The sequence below is a fragment of the Stegostoma tigrinum genome, chromosome 13 (genome assembly GCF_030684315.1).
Source record: "Stegostoma tigrinum isolate sSteTig4 chromosome 13, sSteTig4.hap1, whole genome shotgun sequence".
Classification (NCBI taxonomy): Eukaryota; Metazoa; Chordata; class Chondrichthyes; order Orectolobiformes; family Stegostomatidae; genus Stegostoma; species Stegostoma tigrinum.
In genome coordinates, this window is record NC_081366.1 from 21888278 (window position 1) to 21906087 (window position 17810).

A 17810-nucleotide genomic window follows, 5' to 3' on the forward strand; every position below is an offset into this window, starting at 1 on the left:
TCACATCCTCTCAATGTCCAAATCTATATCTCTCTCTATTCAAGCACATCAGTAACTCAAGAGTAGGTTCACTTTCTCCATGTGAAGGTAGAAATTAACCTCAAAGCAGCCCTCTTATTAAGCTCATTGTCACCATCCACAGTTACTTGTTACAGATGTATAATGGCTTTTTCTACACAAAATTGTGTTGCTAGAGCAAGGTCTTACCTGCACAAAGACTCTGTGGCATCCCTGTCTAAAAACTCATGATCATTTTTCACAACTTCAATATCAATAGGAAACTGGGAGGCTGTGAAGAATGAAACGGAAGGGAGTGATTAAATTCTGTGGAGTTCTCATATCATGAAGAAATGTTTGACAAATCACAGAAGCTTTGAAGCCACAATTTGCAGCTTGGGAGTTTTTGGTATATAGTCTCGAGTCAAATGCTGTGATGGATAGTGACCGAAATAAGGAAAACATTTCATTTTAAGTTACTTTATCCTCCATGTATACTCAAAGCATTGGACGATAGAAAGAAAAGCAAAATGAATTTGGTGTTGAAATAGCTTAATTTTAACTCGTTTTTGTAAGTATTTTTTGAGCCATTTAGGGCTGATGATACAATTGGACAACTCTGACACTTCAGTAGATTTCAGTGTCCGTTGTGTGAGCTGAAACACAAATGAAGGAAAATGTTCGCAACCCCAAAAGTGGAGATCCCAGAATATACTGTCAATTATCTAAGAGAATGGGAAACTTAAAAATCAAATAGCTTACCTTCAAATAGCTGGGAGTACTGTGGAAATCCAGCAGCTTTCAACCAGTCACAAGCATCCTTTGCTTCAATTTCTGAGGAAGAGAAGGAAAATAATGTTTGCTGCATACATTCTAGCAATAAGTTACAGCAGTGCACATTGGAAACAAAAACAAAACCCTTCTAATCCAGTCATTAAGTGTGCAAGTTGTGTACCACCAGGGAAGAAATGCAGACATTTCCAAACAGAGCACAGCTTGCCAAAAGTGGACAGTGACAACTTATTTAGGAATTCAAAGCACATTATTATAAAAGAACACACACTGAATCAAAGTGCTAGCATGAATTATGCTGCCCAAGCATTTCTGCACGTTAATCTCCAAAGCCATTTTATCTTGATGTGAGTGATAGATATGCAGAGTTTCAGTGTCAACCTGGTGTCTCAATTAAGTCATATTTTAAAAATAAAACTACTGCTTTCCAACTAGTCACTAACTGGAATCGGAAGGCAATGTCAAAATTTGGGTTCCTTGTTCTACCTCAGCTTTCAGTAATCCAGCAACTGTTTCTCCCTGTTTAATTCTATTTTATAAAACCAGACAGAACAGTTTTTGCACTGAGACTTTTCTACTGAATTCTGCATGGTTGTAGAAAATGTAAACATTGCTAAAGAGAGGCACAAAGTCAAAATTTCTGTTATCTTGCATTCATAGGGACTAACGTGCAAGAAACCAAACTGAAAAAAGGAGCACCAATTTATGCAACATGAGAGGAGGGTGATGATTGGTTCCAACATACAGGAGCACAGGAACTGTTAACCAGTCACCTTCAGACCTGGCACATGGGCTTGGATTGGATAAGATTAGGAAATGGAGCTGGGATTAACCATCTCCGTGATCCTTTTCTCAATTAAACATACAGATATTATTTGTTTTGCCTATATAGAACGAGGTCCCATACTGGATTATTTTGGGCATTAATATTGGATTACACGATCCTCGGCGGGTTTCACACAGACATTGAGGAAAGGGCCACGGAGACTGACAATACCTGCTGCATCTTCCATGGCAACACTGGACCAATCAAATCAGAATCCTCCTGCCTGAGCTGAGTTCTTCCAGATGACTGAAATTGGCAGGTAACAGCTCCTCCTGCGTATCTTAGTGAACTGCTGTTCTCATGCTGTATACATTGCTGTCCCTTTCCAAAGTCCTTCCTCTGTACAAAGCAAAAAGCTTAGCGACTTTGTTCTGAAGAAGAGGCCCAACCTGAAACGTCAACTTCCCTCTCCTCTGACGCTGCCTGGCCTGCTGCATTCCTCCAGCGCCACACTTATCTCAGACTCCAGCATTGGCTGCTCTTACTATCCTGGAGCTTGGACTTTGTGTCCCTTTGTAGCAATGGTCTTGTTCAATTCTTTTTTATTGAACAATTATTGTTTATTATTTTTAAGACTATACATTCAGGGGGGCAGTATTGATTGCCAACACTAATGCCTTGGACAAGGCTGTTTTAAAGCTATGCCTTGTAATGCTATCACAATCTCCTATACTCCTCAACCAATAAGCCAGCTTCTGGAACCTCTGGCCTGCTGTTGGTACAACTACAGTGCTATTAGGGTAGGAGTTCTCAGATTCTGATATAGCAACAATAAAGTAATTGCAATATTGTTCCAGGTCCAGATGGTATGTGGATTAAGCAAACTTACAGGCCCTTTTGCTTGCATCTCATGCTACCCTTATATTCCAGGCTAAAGATTGTTAAAAGTTCCTTTGCCTGGTCTTCTTCACTAATGTTGTACTTTGCCAACAAAGGATGGGAATGTTTACTTAACCTCTTTCATATCTTATTTATTCAACTGATACCACACCAGCTACAGCTGATTGCAGCAACACTATCCAGCTTTGCGCAGTGGTTTCATTGATTGCTTAGCATTATTCATAGCACATTGCTGCCAGTATTTAATGAGCATGTTACCCTGTACTGTAGCTTCAGATTGGCTTTTTATTTTAAAGCCATGTCCTTACCTTGTTACTATCATGATCTCCCTTAGTCCTTCAAATAAGGCTGGTCCCCTGTAGCAAGTGGCAATGGCAAAGGAGGGATATGGTGGGCTAGGAGGTCACAGATTGAGATACATACAACGTTACGGATGATGGTCCATAGCCCCTCTGGATGCCGAGTTTTATGTTGATACAACTGTTCTGAATATTGCCACAGATTGAAATTAGTGTGATTGCTGGACTTCACATGGACTCTGCAGTGGACACTTGTAGCATTACAATTATGAACAGATGCACCCGCAAATATGGATTGGCAGGGATAAAAATCAATTAGATTTCTCCTTTTTTTCCACCCCTCTCACCACCTTTTGCAAGCCCAGTCTGACAGATATGTCCTTCAAGGGTTGGCCAGTAGTGATGCTAATGAACCACTGTTAATGATTGTGAAACTGCTGACACATTCTCATTCTGCTGCCTTGCTACCCCCATTAAAACCTCAAGTGGTGTTAAACATGGAGCAGTTATTAATCAGTTAAGGGAGGGCTACAGTTGAGTTAGTAAAGAGGCTTCATAATGGTAAACACCTCCATTTCCTTTGCATGTTTTCTATTACTGACATCTATTGTGATTCAAGATGTAACATTTTGCTATACTGTTTAAAGCAATCTGATGACTTCAGTCCTACTCAGGGCGCATCTAAACCAGTGATACGAATTAATGCCCTGTTATAGCAAGGATATTATTAAGCTGGAGATGGTTCAGAAAAGGTTTACCAAGACATTGCCAGAAATAGAGGGTTTGAGTTACACGGACAGGCTGGAACTTTCTTTACTGGAGAATGGGGAGTGACCTTTTTGAAGTTTGTAAAATCACAACGGGTATAAATAAAGGTGAATGGCAGGCATCTTTTCCTGAGGGTAGGGGATTTCAAGACTGGGTGTATACTGTTAAGGTGAGAGGAGAACATTTTAAAAGACATGAGGACAACGTTTTCCTTTTTAAAAAAAAGGAGAGAGAGTGGTTCGTGCATGGAATGAACTTCCAGAGAAAGTGTAGGATACAGATACAGTTACAACATTTAAGTGACATTTGGGTAAGTACATTTAAGAAATTTTTGGAAAGATATGGGTCATGCACAGGTAGGTGGGATCATTTTAGATCAGGACTACGGTCAGCATGGACTAGTTAGACTGAAGGTTCTGTTTCCCTGCTGTATGACTATGTCCTCTCATACAACCCTCATGCATATAGTCACACTCAAAGCCGGTTTGTTCACACACAAAAGAGTACAGATCACATTGTATTTTTCTGCACAAATGTGGGGATAGTAAATGATCAGCCTCAAAGCCAAAACCTTGTGTTACTTTCCTCGCCTGTGGTGGCTATTTCACTGTTTTTATTATGGGCTCAGTCACAGACAAGTTTCTTTCTGGTATGTAAATTTCACTTTTTTTTTCCCCCCTTCAGAATTCAAGTGTCAAAGTGCTGAGTTGATCTAAAGTCTTTCCTATGCCCAGGAAAGAAACAAAAAAGTTGATAGTAAATAAGCTAAACGGGTGAATATATTTCAAGAAGATGACAGAATTGTGACAGGTGTTTTCTAGTCACATGAACTTGCGTGTCATCTACCAGATGAATGTAGCTATGCAGTAGTTGGTGGCACTGCTGATCACCCATTAGTTGGGACTTTGCCAGTCATCTGTCATAGGATACAGTCACATGGGCAAAGACATTGAACGGGAAAGACCAGATGGCATCAATTTCTGCATTCTTTCACAGTGGAAGCACAATTCTCCAACAAATAACTGAAAAAGACTGTCCCACCATTTAACAAGGCGATTTAATAAGATAATAGAATAGTTTAGTCACTAAACACAATTTAGGAAAAAAAGCCTTAAAATAAAAGTTACTTCAATTGCATGACTAAATTTAAACCCTTTTAAATACACACACACACAGTCTTCAAAGAAAAAACAAAGGGTTCTAATGAAATAATCAGCTCTTCAGCAGAAAGATTGAGTTCAAAACACTATGTTAAATTGCACAAAATACAATTCTAGTAATGATGACAGTGCTTTGATTACACCATGTTCATAAGGCAGTGAGGAGCAGGGACAAAGCTATCAACTATTCCACTTCCGATCATTGCTCAGTAATCCTGCCGCAATTGGACACTGAATGACAATAGATTTGAACTCCACAATGATAACAATTAAATAAATCATCAACACCTCACCAGATTCATGGCGGCTCTGGGATGAATAATGCAAAATTGATTTGGACCAAAGAAGCTCAATTCCAGTTTCGAGGCAGGCGTTATATGGGGCCACAATTGTTGCCTACCCAAAATGTCTCATTTTCTCTGATTAGGAGCAGTTTCTAAAACACTTCAACTAATGAGCAAGGAACACTGAGAACAGAATGAACAGCTAGGTTTTCATGAACCTGGAATTTCTCGATGAAAGAAAGTCAGGAGGTTCACCAAATAGACACACAATCTCCTCCATCAGCCCAAATGATAGTGCAAAATTGTTTGCTGGATCCCCACTGCACGATACATATTGTCATGACATGGGTCAGAACTCTGAAATGCTATGGACATTTTGGAATGATAATTGAAAATGTATTTTTTAAGAAGAGGGCTGAAATAACCAAAAAAGTGACTGATGTAGACTACTCAGCTGCCTGGAAAGAGAGACCATGGAATGTCATATCTATAGATGGACAGGAAATGGAAAACAACAGCCCTATAAAGTTAGGGTGGGGGAGAAAGTAGGGTGGGAAAGAGGCAAGTCAAGCAGGGTGGGCTGTGATCTTTTGTGTGACTAATAATGAGGGGTTGATGACCTGCTGCTAAACAGCAAATCATTCCCAGAATAGTACAATAAAAAATGCAAACACATTATGTATATTTCAAAAAGGAACACAGAGGACTGGGTGAAAAAGCCAACTTCAACTGCTACAGCATGGCCAAGGGGACCGTAGGCTCTCATGCATACAGTCTGGGTTCAAGCATTAACAGACAGTGAAAGTCACAATCAAAGAACTATCCCCTGGATATCGCAGTGCTACAGGTAAAGACGTTCTCTCATTAGGTGTTAGAAGTTAACTTGCTTCAGCCAGATAACAAGATGAAACAAAAAGACTCTCATCCTGAATGCTGGAATTCAATTATAATCAAAAAGGAATTAGAGCTGCAGAATCTCAAGTAATCTGCAAAATGGAGGTTTGTGAAACTGACTGTTTACCAATCATTGGCTATGTTATCAGTAATCTCCGCTGCAACATTAAATTATCCACTTTTTGCAATTAACTCAGACTCATCCATATACGTGTTTTGGTTCAACTTAACTTCATGTACTCTCCCCTTATTTCTAAAAATCAAGTTTTGTTAACTTAAAGCCAGGCTAAACTGGCTCCTTTTTAAAAGCAGAAACTCATTTGGGTCTGCCAAAAAGATATCCACAAGAGAAGGGCTTCTTTCAAAATTAACCTTCTGCAACCAAAGGGGGTGAACGAGTTTAAATAAAAGCAACCAGCTCATCCCTCCTCATTCAGGGGTCAAGAGTTTGGCTGTTCTGTCTAAAACCATAATGAATTGGGGAACCTCGCTTGGGGTCTGATCATTACACACAGCGGAATGGTCACAAAGCTGCCTTACTGGGAGAAACATTATAGTTTGTATTTTTGCAAGCAATGGCCAAAAATTCAAACTTAAAAATAGCACTAACAAAGAGCTCCTTTATTAAATGTCAAGTTAACATCATTACAACATTACTACTGCATTGCTGAAAACAATGCTGGGGCTTCAAGTGCTGCACTACTGCATAGCTAGATACTCCAAATTCTTTTGACTTGTACAAAAAAAACAAACTCAAAAATAAACAACCTGATTTAAGATTTAAATTATGAATTTAGAGGGTCTAAATACTGAACAATTAAGGTCATTTTGGCAAATACAAAAGGAGCAGGAAATCCAGCCCTTTGAGCCCCTGTTCAATTTAGTCTAATGGAGACTTTTGGCTTAATGTTTGTTGGACAATCTGTCTCCTCTCAAAAGTAATCAGGAAACCTGGCAGCCTTTGAAAACTTGGCAGTGCTGACGTTGGCTCCATCTGTGATACATGTAGATCCAAATCATTCTTATCTAGTATCTACTGGAGTCTTGGATTGCTTGATTAAGCATAACCATCTCCAGAACACAGTAGCTTACCACACGCAGATACACGTACACACCAGCTGCCAGTGTTCCCAAGCACAATGCTTTCCCTGTGTTGACTAGGGATTTTTTACATTCTTGCAGCAGATTCTTTTGACATACATTCTACATAGTACAGTGCAAGTAGTGTGCTCTGAAACACTTCAGGACACATCTCCCCAGTGCATATACTTCAGCTTTAACTTTGGGGCCAAAATTTAAATTACAGTCATGCCCAAAGTGAGACCTCGCTTTCCACTTAATCTATAATTTTGAAGTTCCTCATGGTCATTCATTGCATACCAGGGCCTGTTTTGATATCCCTCACTCACACGAATATCTCCAATAGAAATCTTGACTTGGAGCATTTCTTTCCCTTTCCTTCAAACTCCAATAGTCTAATTGGATAGTAATTTTCAAATCCAAAAGTCCTACTTTCAACTCTTGACAAGAAAACCTAATGAGCACAGATTCATAACATTTGGAAAGTTAAGGCCCCAAAAATCTCACCAAACGAAAATCTTGATGACATGGGTTGCTGGGAGGTAAAGAACATTGGAATTTGCTCAATTTAGATAGGGGAAAGAATTTATGGCTCCAGTTCATGCAGCCATGATTCAGGAGATGTTTTCATAGCAATCAGCATTTCGTTTTATTCTTTCATGGGATGTGGGCATCCCTGCCAAGCCAAGCACATTTAGCCCATTCCCAATTGCCCTGGAACTGAGCTGAACTGAGCCATTTCATTGGTAAGTGAAGAGACAACAACATTACAGTGGATCTGGAGTCACATGTAGGCCAGGCCAAATAAGAAACACAGATTAGTCAATGGTCTGGGGAAAACCTTGTCAAATGAGATGAATCTGAACTATTTAGTCCCAAAACTTCAGATTCTTCACCTATGAATTGCCAAAATTAACACCATCCTTTGTGGATTCTAGATGGAAAATACACAGTAAGCATGGAGATGCCTTGATGATCTCAATATTTATAAAAATAACTTGTGTCACTCTTCAGAAACTATGGTGAGTCAGCCTCTTAAATGTCAGAATTCTTCAGCTAGTGTTTTCGAGCACCGCCCCATTCCAAGTCTCAAAAACAAAATGAACAGTCATTCCAAAGGTAGCAGACGCATTGCCATTTAAGGTGGTTGCATGATTCCTCACGGGTTGGTGGGAAGCTGGAGAGGGTTTCACCAGCAGAATGCGCCATTCTTTCTAAGGTCATCCCAACCACAATGTCTACCAGTTTCTAACTGGCAGCGAGAACCCATTCTGGCCAAATATATTTGCAATCTTTAGATAAAAAGAGATACACATGAAATGGTAATTGACAATACACTAGACTCACGACAACTTTTGCAATGAGCATTTATACAGAGTGCTCAGCAAGAAGGGATTACACACAGGGGATTAACTTTAAAATAAAAAGTGATGTAGGAACTTGGACAGCTTTAAAGTTTGAGCTAAGGCCTAGGCAGCCACCAACGATGCAATGATGAAAATTAGAGATCCATGAACATCCAGAATTCAAAGTGCAGAGCTAGAAGAGATTATGGAGGAGGAGAATGGTGCATCGTGGAAGAGTTTGAAAACAGAACTACAAATTTAAATTCAAAACACTGCTGAACCAGGTATTTCTGTAGGTCAAGGATGGTGGCAAGTTGGATGTTATGCAAGTTAAGACGAAAATTGCAAACTTTCGAATGAGCTCAACGTCACAAAAGAGCTGCGTAGCAGGAAGCAGAAACAGGTATTAGTTGTCAAAATAAAACATGAATGTCTATGAACATTTGTGTCAGTGCTTCCCAAACTTATTCCCACTGTGATCTCAACATGTTGCTTGACACGAGGTCCCTTGTGAGAGTTGGGGTCAGGAGTTGTGCAAAGTGGGAAAAAGATCTGCGAGAGCAGAGGTTGGCAAGTGCGTTTAGTTCAGCATTTAAGTTTAAGAGCATTTACGTAAACAATATTTCTCCACAGGGTTTTTCAGCACAGCATTCAAACCTCTAGGTTCATCCACTTTAAAGACAATTCTGATGATTTAAAAGGGAGCACATAGCTTTAAGCACTCTCAGAGCTCCACAGAAATCCTTGCTGCCTGGGAGCTTCTAATGCCAAAGTTAGGGCTCACAATCTCCACTATTTGGAAAGCCATGATTTGACTTCGAAGAGTAAGGTACCTTGGAACGTATCCCCTTGGAATTGAATTAAGTCAGCTTTCCTACCCAGAGACAGGCGCCACACAGACCTGGCACAACAGGAAGTATTAAAAGACTGCTTCTTCTACAATGTGTAAATTCCAAGTTTGGAATTACATTATTTCCATTTCCCAAACTATTTAGCCACATGGCATTATACAGTTTTTAAAAAGTGCCATTTACAACATGTACAATGATCGCATCATGATGTAACATTATGTTCACAGAGAACCAGCATAACTCAGTTCAGCTGAAAAATTCAGAGCTAATACAGCCGTACTCTAACTGCGCTGTTCTTAAAATTACAGTCAACTATTTTCAAAATTCAAATCTTTTGAAGGCATTCCTGACTTAATTTGGTCAAGCATTGAGTTTCATTTGTTTACCATGTTAAAAGATTTCCTTGCAATAAGACTAGTCCAACTAAGATTGATTTTTAAAGTTGTGATGCTGGAGAGATATTTTCTGTATTCTTATTGTTAAGGATATTGATAGATTTTAAAACTCTGCCTAATAACTACACTGTTACGCAATTTAACACCTGGTCCATTTAATTTCTGCGCTCGTTACTTTTCTCTGACATTATACTGATGCATAAGAGTCACCATGAATGGTTTAAGTGCATACAGTGCTGCCTGGCACTTGAAACATTACTCAAACTGGAAAAGATATAGTCTTTTGATATGGGAGCACTGTAATGTTATTTAGTCACTTGGAACCCAAAATTTGCCAACAGTCATGTGGCAATTGGACGTTGGAAGAGATGAGGTACTACATTTGAGAAATCTTCAGATTCCATGCTTGGTCTGTTCTTAAGTGGGTTGATCTCAACTGGGAGACAACTTAGCATGGCAACCAAATCTAGAGAAGGCAAAAAAAAGGGGAAAAAAAATCAGCAAGGGTTGCTGCTTACGCATGGTACTTGATGAATCCTGTTGCAAGTGGATGAGTACGTATTTTGAGACAGAACATAATGGAGTTTGTTTGAAGTGATAAAATCTTGGCAGTACCTGAAACAATATCTCCACAGGAGAAGAGGGATGAAAGAAAAGTTGACAACATCATGGAAATCTCCTGGAGCCCACCAAAGAGAAACAAACATCAATCTTCTCTTAGCTAACGATGGCAGTGATACCCCGCAACAGAATATTTCTTGCATAGCTCACACTTTTAATCACCATGACTCACTCCTCGGAGAGACTGATAATCCTACATCTTTCACCGCAACAGCATCAATTCAGAAACTAAGCTTACAACAAAAAAAAGGGGTTGGCAGAACTTATACCATTTCTACAGATATATATCCTATTGTTTAATAAATTAATATATTCTTGGTAGTTCAAACACTTCTTTAAAGAGCAGCTCTTTTTGGCACTGTATATCTAAAGTTCACTAGGGCAAATCAAAAATCTAATATTTTCCATTGTTTGGCTCAAACAGTAGCTTTCCCAAATACAGAATTTAACACTTTCAAAAAAAAGTGGTATATATTCAAAAGCACTGTAATGTCTGCCATCTTAGTAAATATCACATTTTGTTCCCTTTAGGCCTCTCACCAGCTTATGAACAGTATAATAAAAAGTTATATTAACGTCGGTCATTTATTTTCTTTTAAATTAACGCTATGCCCGTTCTACCAGTTCAGTGAATTTCAAACCAATTACATTTCAAGACAAGGATTGCATAACATCTCATAACATTGCAATAGTTGTAAACTAGTTTAACAAAACGAAAAAAAAGGTATTCAGCAGATACTCACGTTTTACAATCATCTTACTAAGAAGGTTCACAGCATTAAGTCTTGTTGAGATGCCAACTTGCTCAACAATTAAATGGGAGATATTTTAACGTATCACAGAAGTCAAAATGTTGATTTCCTTGCAGGTTGGAGTGGGGCTGCTGAAGTTTTAAGATTCAAACGTATTGCTCAAGTGATTTTACTTCCTTCCAAAAGTAAGTCGTTTTTGATTTACACAACCCAACTACTTTCAAAGACATTAATTTGCAGCACTCTCCTGCAAATTCCCTGCACAACTGGTGTATGTATCACTTTAAGCTCCAACATTGGTATGAACACTTACTGGAATCTTCCATTCACACACCAGGGGTAATGAGCTGTCAAACTTAAGGGAGTTTTCTCAAACGCCTTACGCCATTTCAAAGTCAGCAAGTAAACCACATCCAATTGTGAACTGAAAGAGAGAAAGCCCTCCCCTCCGATTTTAGAGAATCTGTTTGTGGCATTAGAAGGAACGTAGAAGCAGCATTTCCGTTCCAGTGTCGCCTCATTCGATAGTGGAACACTCCGTGAGAAATGAATTACTGCTTACAGCGTGGACGGGAGAAGTCACCCAGATGAGCAGCACCTGCGCTACAAGAGACTACCTCCGGGCTAATGGATTGCATTCAGGCACAGTTCAATAGTTGCACGAAGTGAATAATCACCTTCAGTACAAGAGAATGTGTCACAGTATTGTGAATCTAAGTAGTGTTAAAGATCACAATATAAGGGAAAAATAGCTTCACAATATTTGCCCTCTGCAAAAAATGTTCTGGCTGTACAAGATTTTGAAGCCCACCAAAAATCAAAACTAATATATGAGGCAAATCAATATTTAAACAAATTATTCAGAAGAATGAAACTTGGATACAGGAAAGGTTCCAGGATTGAGATTTAATAGTTTGGATGCATTTAGAGTTGGTGCCAATGTACTGGCATAATTGAAAACATGCTCTCAGCTGTGAAAGCTCCTTGGGTGGAATCCTCTGCTCTTGACTGGAAGCCAGCCAGAAAGGGGAAAGGGCATTTAATGAGATAGGATGGAATCATATCTAAACCCCACAGCCTCTCCCTCTCCACCAGAATTAAAGTTCTGGGTGGGATGGTACATAGTGGGGCAGGAACGTAGACTTCGAATTGAGGCTGTTCAGAGGGGAAATTAATAACAGATTAAGCACCACGGCCCACCGCCATTAGTGTTGACCTTGCTGTGGTTGGGAATGTTGTCATGCGCACAGCACCCAAGGCCGTGCGCCCACCTTATCACCTCAAGGGACTCCCTTTGTTAAAAGGCGGTCAGTGCCTAGTTGAGGGGCTGGATATTAGAAAGAAGGGCTGCCACAGTGAGTTACACTTTGCTCTTGTTGCCAAGCCCCTGCAGCCCTCCCTCCCATGACTCCTTGCCTGCAGAACACCAAAACCTCCCATTACTTGGCCGTGACCAGGGCAGTTGTTTTCCCTGTAGCAACCAGCACCTGGCCTTGCGGTACTGCTAAGTACAAGCTGCCATCCACTGGCCCCCAGCTTTCCTGTAGTTTTCCTTCTCTTTGGGATCCCGCTTCTTACCACAGTATCACTGGCCTATGGTTCAGCAGACAATCCTGAAAAGAGGCAGAGCAGGTCTTGTTCAGAACTGGTTTTCCAGACAGTAGATGAAACCCTAGATATCTCAACAAGATTGGGCCCCTAGGTCAGGCTGTCTGATGTCGGAGCAGAAACAAGCCATTCAACCTAATAAGCCTACCACCGTTCAGTTAGATCATAGCTTATCTATGAATTCCCACCTCCATTTTGCACCCCCCCATAATCCTAGATTCCATTACTGGTTATCCATCTCCACCTTGAACATAGTTAAGCATTCAGCCCGTACAACCCTCTGTGATAAAGAATTCCACAGAGTCACGACCATCAAGAAAGAAATTCTTCCTCATCCCTGTTGGGAGTAGGGACTGCAGTAGAAAATTACTTGTAGTTTGCTCTTGTATTGTTCCATAAAATGAAAAACAAATTGCCAAAAAAAAAAAACAACAGGCCGACATTCACATTTTTCCACCCCTATCTGGGCATGATTTCAACAGGAAGAACAGAAGTCCAAAGGGGCAAACATACCTCTGAGCTTCCCCCCATATTATGGTAAGTGATCAGGTACCAAAAGTCAGCAGCCTGCTTATCTTTAAGTACTTAAATAGTAACAAGCTCAATTGGCAATTAAGTTAATTGGCTATTACATTAAGCATTCCATAATACAGTCATGGCAGTGATGGTTTTTCTACCTCAGCGCTCGAAAGGCCGGGTCCAAGTCTCATGTTCCTCAGACATGCTTCATCTGAATGGGTGGACTCGAAAGATCTACAGTGGGTGGATGTGGGCACGTTAAAGGCCTCAGGTGGGTCTTCAATTTTAGACAAAGATGAAGAGGAACTTCTTTAAAAGGGTCATTAATCCTTGGAATTCTCTTACCCAGAAAGCAGCAGAGGCTTGGTTAATGAAAATAATCAAGGCTTATGGGCAGAGATAATGGGAACTGCAGATGCTGGAGAATTCCAAGATAATAAAATGTGAGGCTGGATGAACACAGCATCTCAGGAGCACAAAAGCTGACGTTTCGGGCCTAGACCCTTCATCAGAGAGGGGGATGGGGAGAGGGAACTGGAATAAATAGGGAGAGAGGGGGAGGGGGACCGAAGATGGAGAGTAAAGAAGATAGGTGGAGAGAGTGTAGGTGGGGAGGTAGGGAGGGGATAGGTCAGTCCAGGGAAGACGGACAGGTCAAGGAGGTGGGATGAGGTTAGTAGGTAGCTGGGGGTGCGGCTTGGGGTGGGAGGAAGGGATGGGTGAGGGGAAGAACCGGTTAGGGAGGCAGAGACAGGTTGGACTGGTTTTGGGATGCAGTGGGTGGGGGGGAAGAGCTGGGCAGGTTGTGTGGTGCAGTGGGGGGAGGGGACGAACTGGGCTGGTTTAGGGATGCAGTAGGGGAAGGGGAGATTTTGAAACTAGTGAAGTCCACATTGATACCACATGGCTGCAGGGTTCCCAGGCGGAATATGAGTTGCTGTTCCTGCAACCTTCGGGTGGCATCATTGTGGCACTGCAGGAGGCCCATGATGGACATGTCATCTAGAGAATAGGAGGGGGAGTGGAAATGGTTTGCGACTGGGAGGTGCAGTTGTTTGTTGCGAACTGAGCGGAGGTGTTCTGCAAAGCGGTCCCCAAGCCTCCGCTTGGTTTCCCAATGTAGAGGAAGCCGCACCGGGTACGGTGGATGCAGTATACCACATTGGCAGATGTGCAGGTGAACCTCTGCTTAATGTGGAATGTCATCTTGGGGCCTGGGATGGGGGTGAGGGAGGAGGTGTGGGGACAAGTGTAGCATTTCCTGCGGTTGCAGGGGAAGGTGCCGGGTGTGGTGGGGTTGGAGGGCAGTGTGGAGCGAACAAGGGAGTCACGGAGAGAGTGGTCTCTCCGGAAACCTGACAGGGGAGGGGATGGAAAAATGTCTTGGGTGGTGGGGTCGGATTGTAAATGGCGGAAGTGTCGGAGGATAATGCGTTGTATCCGGAGGTTGGTAGGGTGGTGTGTGAGAACGAGGGGGATCCTCTTGGGGCGGTTGTGGCGGGGGCGGGGTGTGAGGGATGTGTTGCGGGAAATACGGGAGATGCGGTCAAGGGCGTTCTCGATCACCATGGGGGGAAAGTTGCGGTCCTTAAAGAACTTGGACATCTGGGATGTGCGGCAGTGGAATGTCTTATCGTGGGAGCAGATGCGGCGGAGGCGGAGGAATTGGGAATAGGGGATGGAATTTTTGCAGGAGGGTGGGTGGGAGGAGGTGTATTCTAGGTAGCTGTGGGAGTCGGTGGGCTTGAAATGGACATCGGTTACAAGCTGGTTGCCTGAGATGGAGACTGAGAGGTCCAGGAAGGTGAGGGATGTGCTGGAGATGGCCCAGGTGAACTGAAGGTTGGGGTGGAAGGTGTTGGTGAAGTGGATGAACTGTTCGAGCTCCTCTGGGGAGCAAGAGGCGGCGCCGATACAGTCATCAATGTACCGGAGGAAGAGGTGGGGTTTGGGGCCTGTGGAGGTGCGGAAGAGGGACTGTTCCACGTAACCTACAAAGAGGCAGGCATAGCTGGGGCCCATGCGGGTGCCCATGGCCACCCCCTTTGTCTGTAGGAAGTGGGAGGAGTCAAAAGAGAAGTTGTTGAGTGTGAGAACGAGTTCAGCTAGGCAAAAGGCCAGACGCCAACTCTCCGACACCACCTCCTACCGCCTCCTCGATCATGACCCCACACCCGAGCACCAAACCATCATCTCCAACACCATTCACGACCTCATCACCACAGCGGACCTCCCACCCACAGCCTCGAACCTCATTGTTCCCCAACCCCGCACGGCCCGTTTCTATCTCCTTCCCAAAATCCACAAACCTGCCTGCCCTGGTCGACCCATCGTCTCAGCCTGCTCCTGCCCCACCGAACTCATCTCCACCTATCTGGACTCCATTTTCTCCCCTTTGGTCCAGGAACTCCCCACCTACGTCCGTGACACTACCCACGCCCACCAACTCCTCCAGGACTTCCAATTCCCTGGCCCCCAACACCTCATATTCACCATGGACGTCCAGTCCCTCTACACCTGCATTCCGCATGGAGATGGCCTCAAGGCCCTCCGCTTCTTCCTGTCCCGCAGGCCCGACCAGTCCCCCTCCACCGACACTCTCATCCGCCTAGCTGAACTCGTCCTCACCCTCAACAACTTCTCTTTTGACTCCTCCCACTTCCTACAGACAAAGGGGGTGGCCATGGGCACCCGCATGGGCCCCAGCTATGCCTGCCTCTTTGTAGGTTACGTGGAACAGTCCCTCTTCCGCACCTCCACAGGCCCCAAACCCCACCTCTTCCTCTGGTACATTGATGACTGTATCGGCGCCGCCTCTTGCTCCCCAGAGGAGCTCGAACAGTTCATCCACTTCACCAACACCTTCCACCCCAACCTTCAGTTCACCTGGGCCATCTCCAGCACATCCCTCACCTTCCTGGACCTCTCAGTCTCCATCTCAGGCAACCAGCTTGTAACCGATGTCCATTTCAAGCCCACCGACTCCCACAGCTACCTAGAATACACCTCCTCCCACCCACCCTCCTGCAAAAATTCCATCCCCTATTCCCAATTCCTCCACCTCCGCCGCATCTGCTCCCACGATAACACATTCCACTCCCGCACATCCCAGATGTCCAAGTTCTTTAAGGACCGCAACTTTCCCCCCCACAGTGATCGAGAACGCCCTTGACCGCGTCTCCCATATTTCCCGCAACACATCCCTCACACCCCGCCCCCGCCACAACCGCCCCAAGAGGATCCCCCTCGTTCTCACACACCACCCTACCAACCTCCGGATACAACGCATTATCCTCCGACACTTCCGCCATTTACAATCCGACCCCACCACCCAAGACATTTTTCCATCCCCTCCCCTGTCAGGTTTCCGGAGAGACCGCTCTCTCCGTGACTCCCTTGTTCGCTCCACACTGCCCTCCAACCCCACCACACCCGGCACCTTCCCCTGCAACCGCAGGAAATGCTACGCTTGTCCCCACACCTCCTCCCTCACCCCCATCCCAGGCCCCAAGATGACATTCCACATTAAGCAGAGGTTCACCTGCACATCTGCCAATGTGGTATACTGCATCCACTGTACCCGGTGCGGCTTCCTCTACATTGGGGAAACCAAGCGGAGGCTTGGGGACCGCTTTGCAGAACACCTCCGTTCAGTTCGCAACAAACAACTGCACCTCCCAGTCGCAAACCATTTCCACTCCCCCTCCTATTCTCTAGATGACATGTCCATCATGGGCCTCCTGCAGTGCCACAATGATGCCACCCGAAGGTTGCAGGAACAGCAACTCGTATTCCGCCTGGGAACCCTGCAGCCATATGGTATCAATGTGGACTTCACCAGTTTCAAAATCTCCCCTTCCCCTACTGCATCCCTAAACCAGCCCAGTTCGTCCCCTTCCCCCCACTGCACCACACAACCAGCCCAGCTCTTCCCCCCCCACCCACTGCATCCCAAAACCAGTCCAACTTGTCTCTGCCTCCCTAACCGGTTCTTCCTCTCACCCATCCCTTCCTCCCACCCCAAGCCACACTCCCAGCTACCTACTAACCTCATCCCACCTCCTTGACCTGTCTGTCTTCCCTGGACTGACCTATCCCCTCCCTACCTCCCCACCTATCTTCTTTACTCTCCATCTTCAGTCCGCCTCCCCCTCCCTATTTATTCCAGTTCCCTCTCCCCATCCCCCTCTCTGATGAAGGGTCTAAGCCCGAAACGTCAGCTTTTGTGCTCCTGAGATGCTGCTTGGCCTGCTGTGTTCATCCAGCCTCACATTTTATTATCAAGGCTTATGGGCAGATTTTTGATTGTCAAGGGAATCAAGGGTTTCAGAGGCCAGAGAGAAAAGTGGGATCAAAGGTAACAATCAGAATAATTGGATGGCTTTCTGCTGCTCCTATTATTCAATGCTCTTTATAAAATCCAATGTGCGTGATGTCCATCCATTCCATTTCAACATTTAAAAAAAATTCTATCATACTTAAATTCCTGGAAGTAGGATTACGGAATAAGGGAAACTTGAATACATAATTGACAAAAGCTCTAGCGAACAGTACATAAGAAACAGCATATATTTATATGACACATTTTTGTTATATTAAAAGGTGCCAAAATACTTCAAAGCAGGGATAACAAGACTTCAAAAATATATCACACAAGGGAAAGTTAGATTAGTTTACACAATGTTGGCCAAAGAGGAATATTGTGACAGGGATGAGAGAGAGAGCGCGCAAGAGAGGGAGGCGGGGAATGCGGAGGGGCAGAGGGGGCAAGAAGTAGA

At 43.6% G+C, this 17810-nt stretch overlaps 1 protein-coding gene across 2 annotated transcripts in view; it reads right to left on the minus strand.

The window, feature by feature from the left end:
- si:dkeyp-23e4.3 (rho GTPase-activating protein 7) overlaps positions 1-17810 on the minus strand; it is a 178975-nt gene that overhangs the window by 33558 nt on the left and 127607 nt on the right. The window contains exons 1-3 of one of the 2 annotated variants that reach the window (XM_048543215.2): positions 10897-11274; positions 760-831; positions 208-289 (exon numbers count right to left, since the gene is read on the minus strand). In XM_048543215.2, the coding sequence (XP_048399172.1) occupies positions 208-289; positions 760-831; positions 10897-10909 (167 nt within the window). In that variant the 5' untranslated portion in view covers positions 10910-11274. Of the gene's footprint in view, positions 1-207; positions 290-759; positions 832-10896; positions 11275-17810 lie in introns of those variants that run through there. The other variant, XM_048543214.2, reaches the window with a different exon arrangement.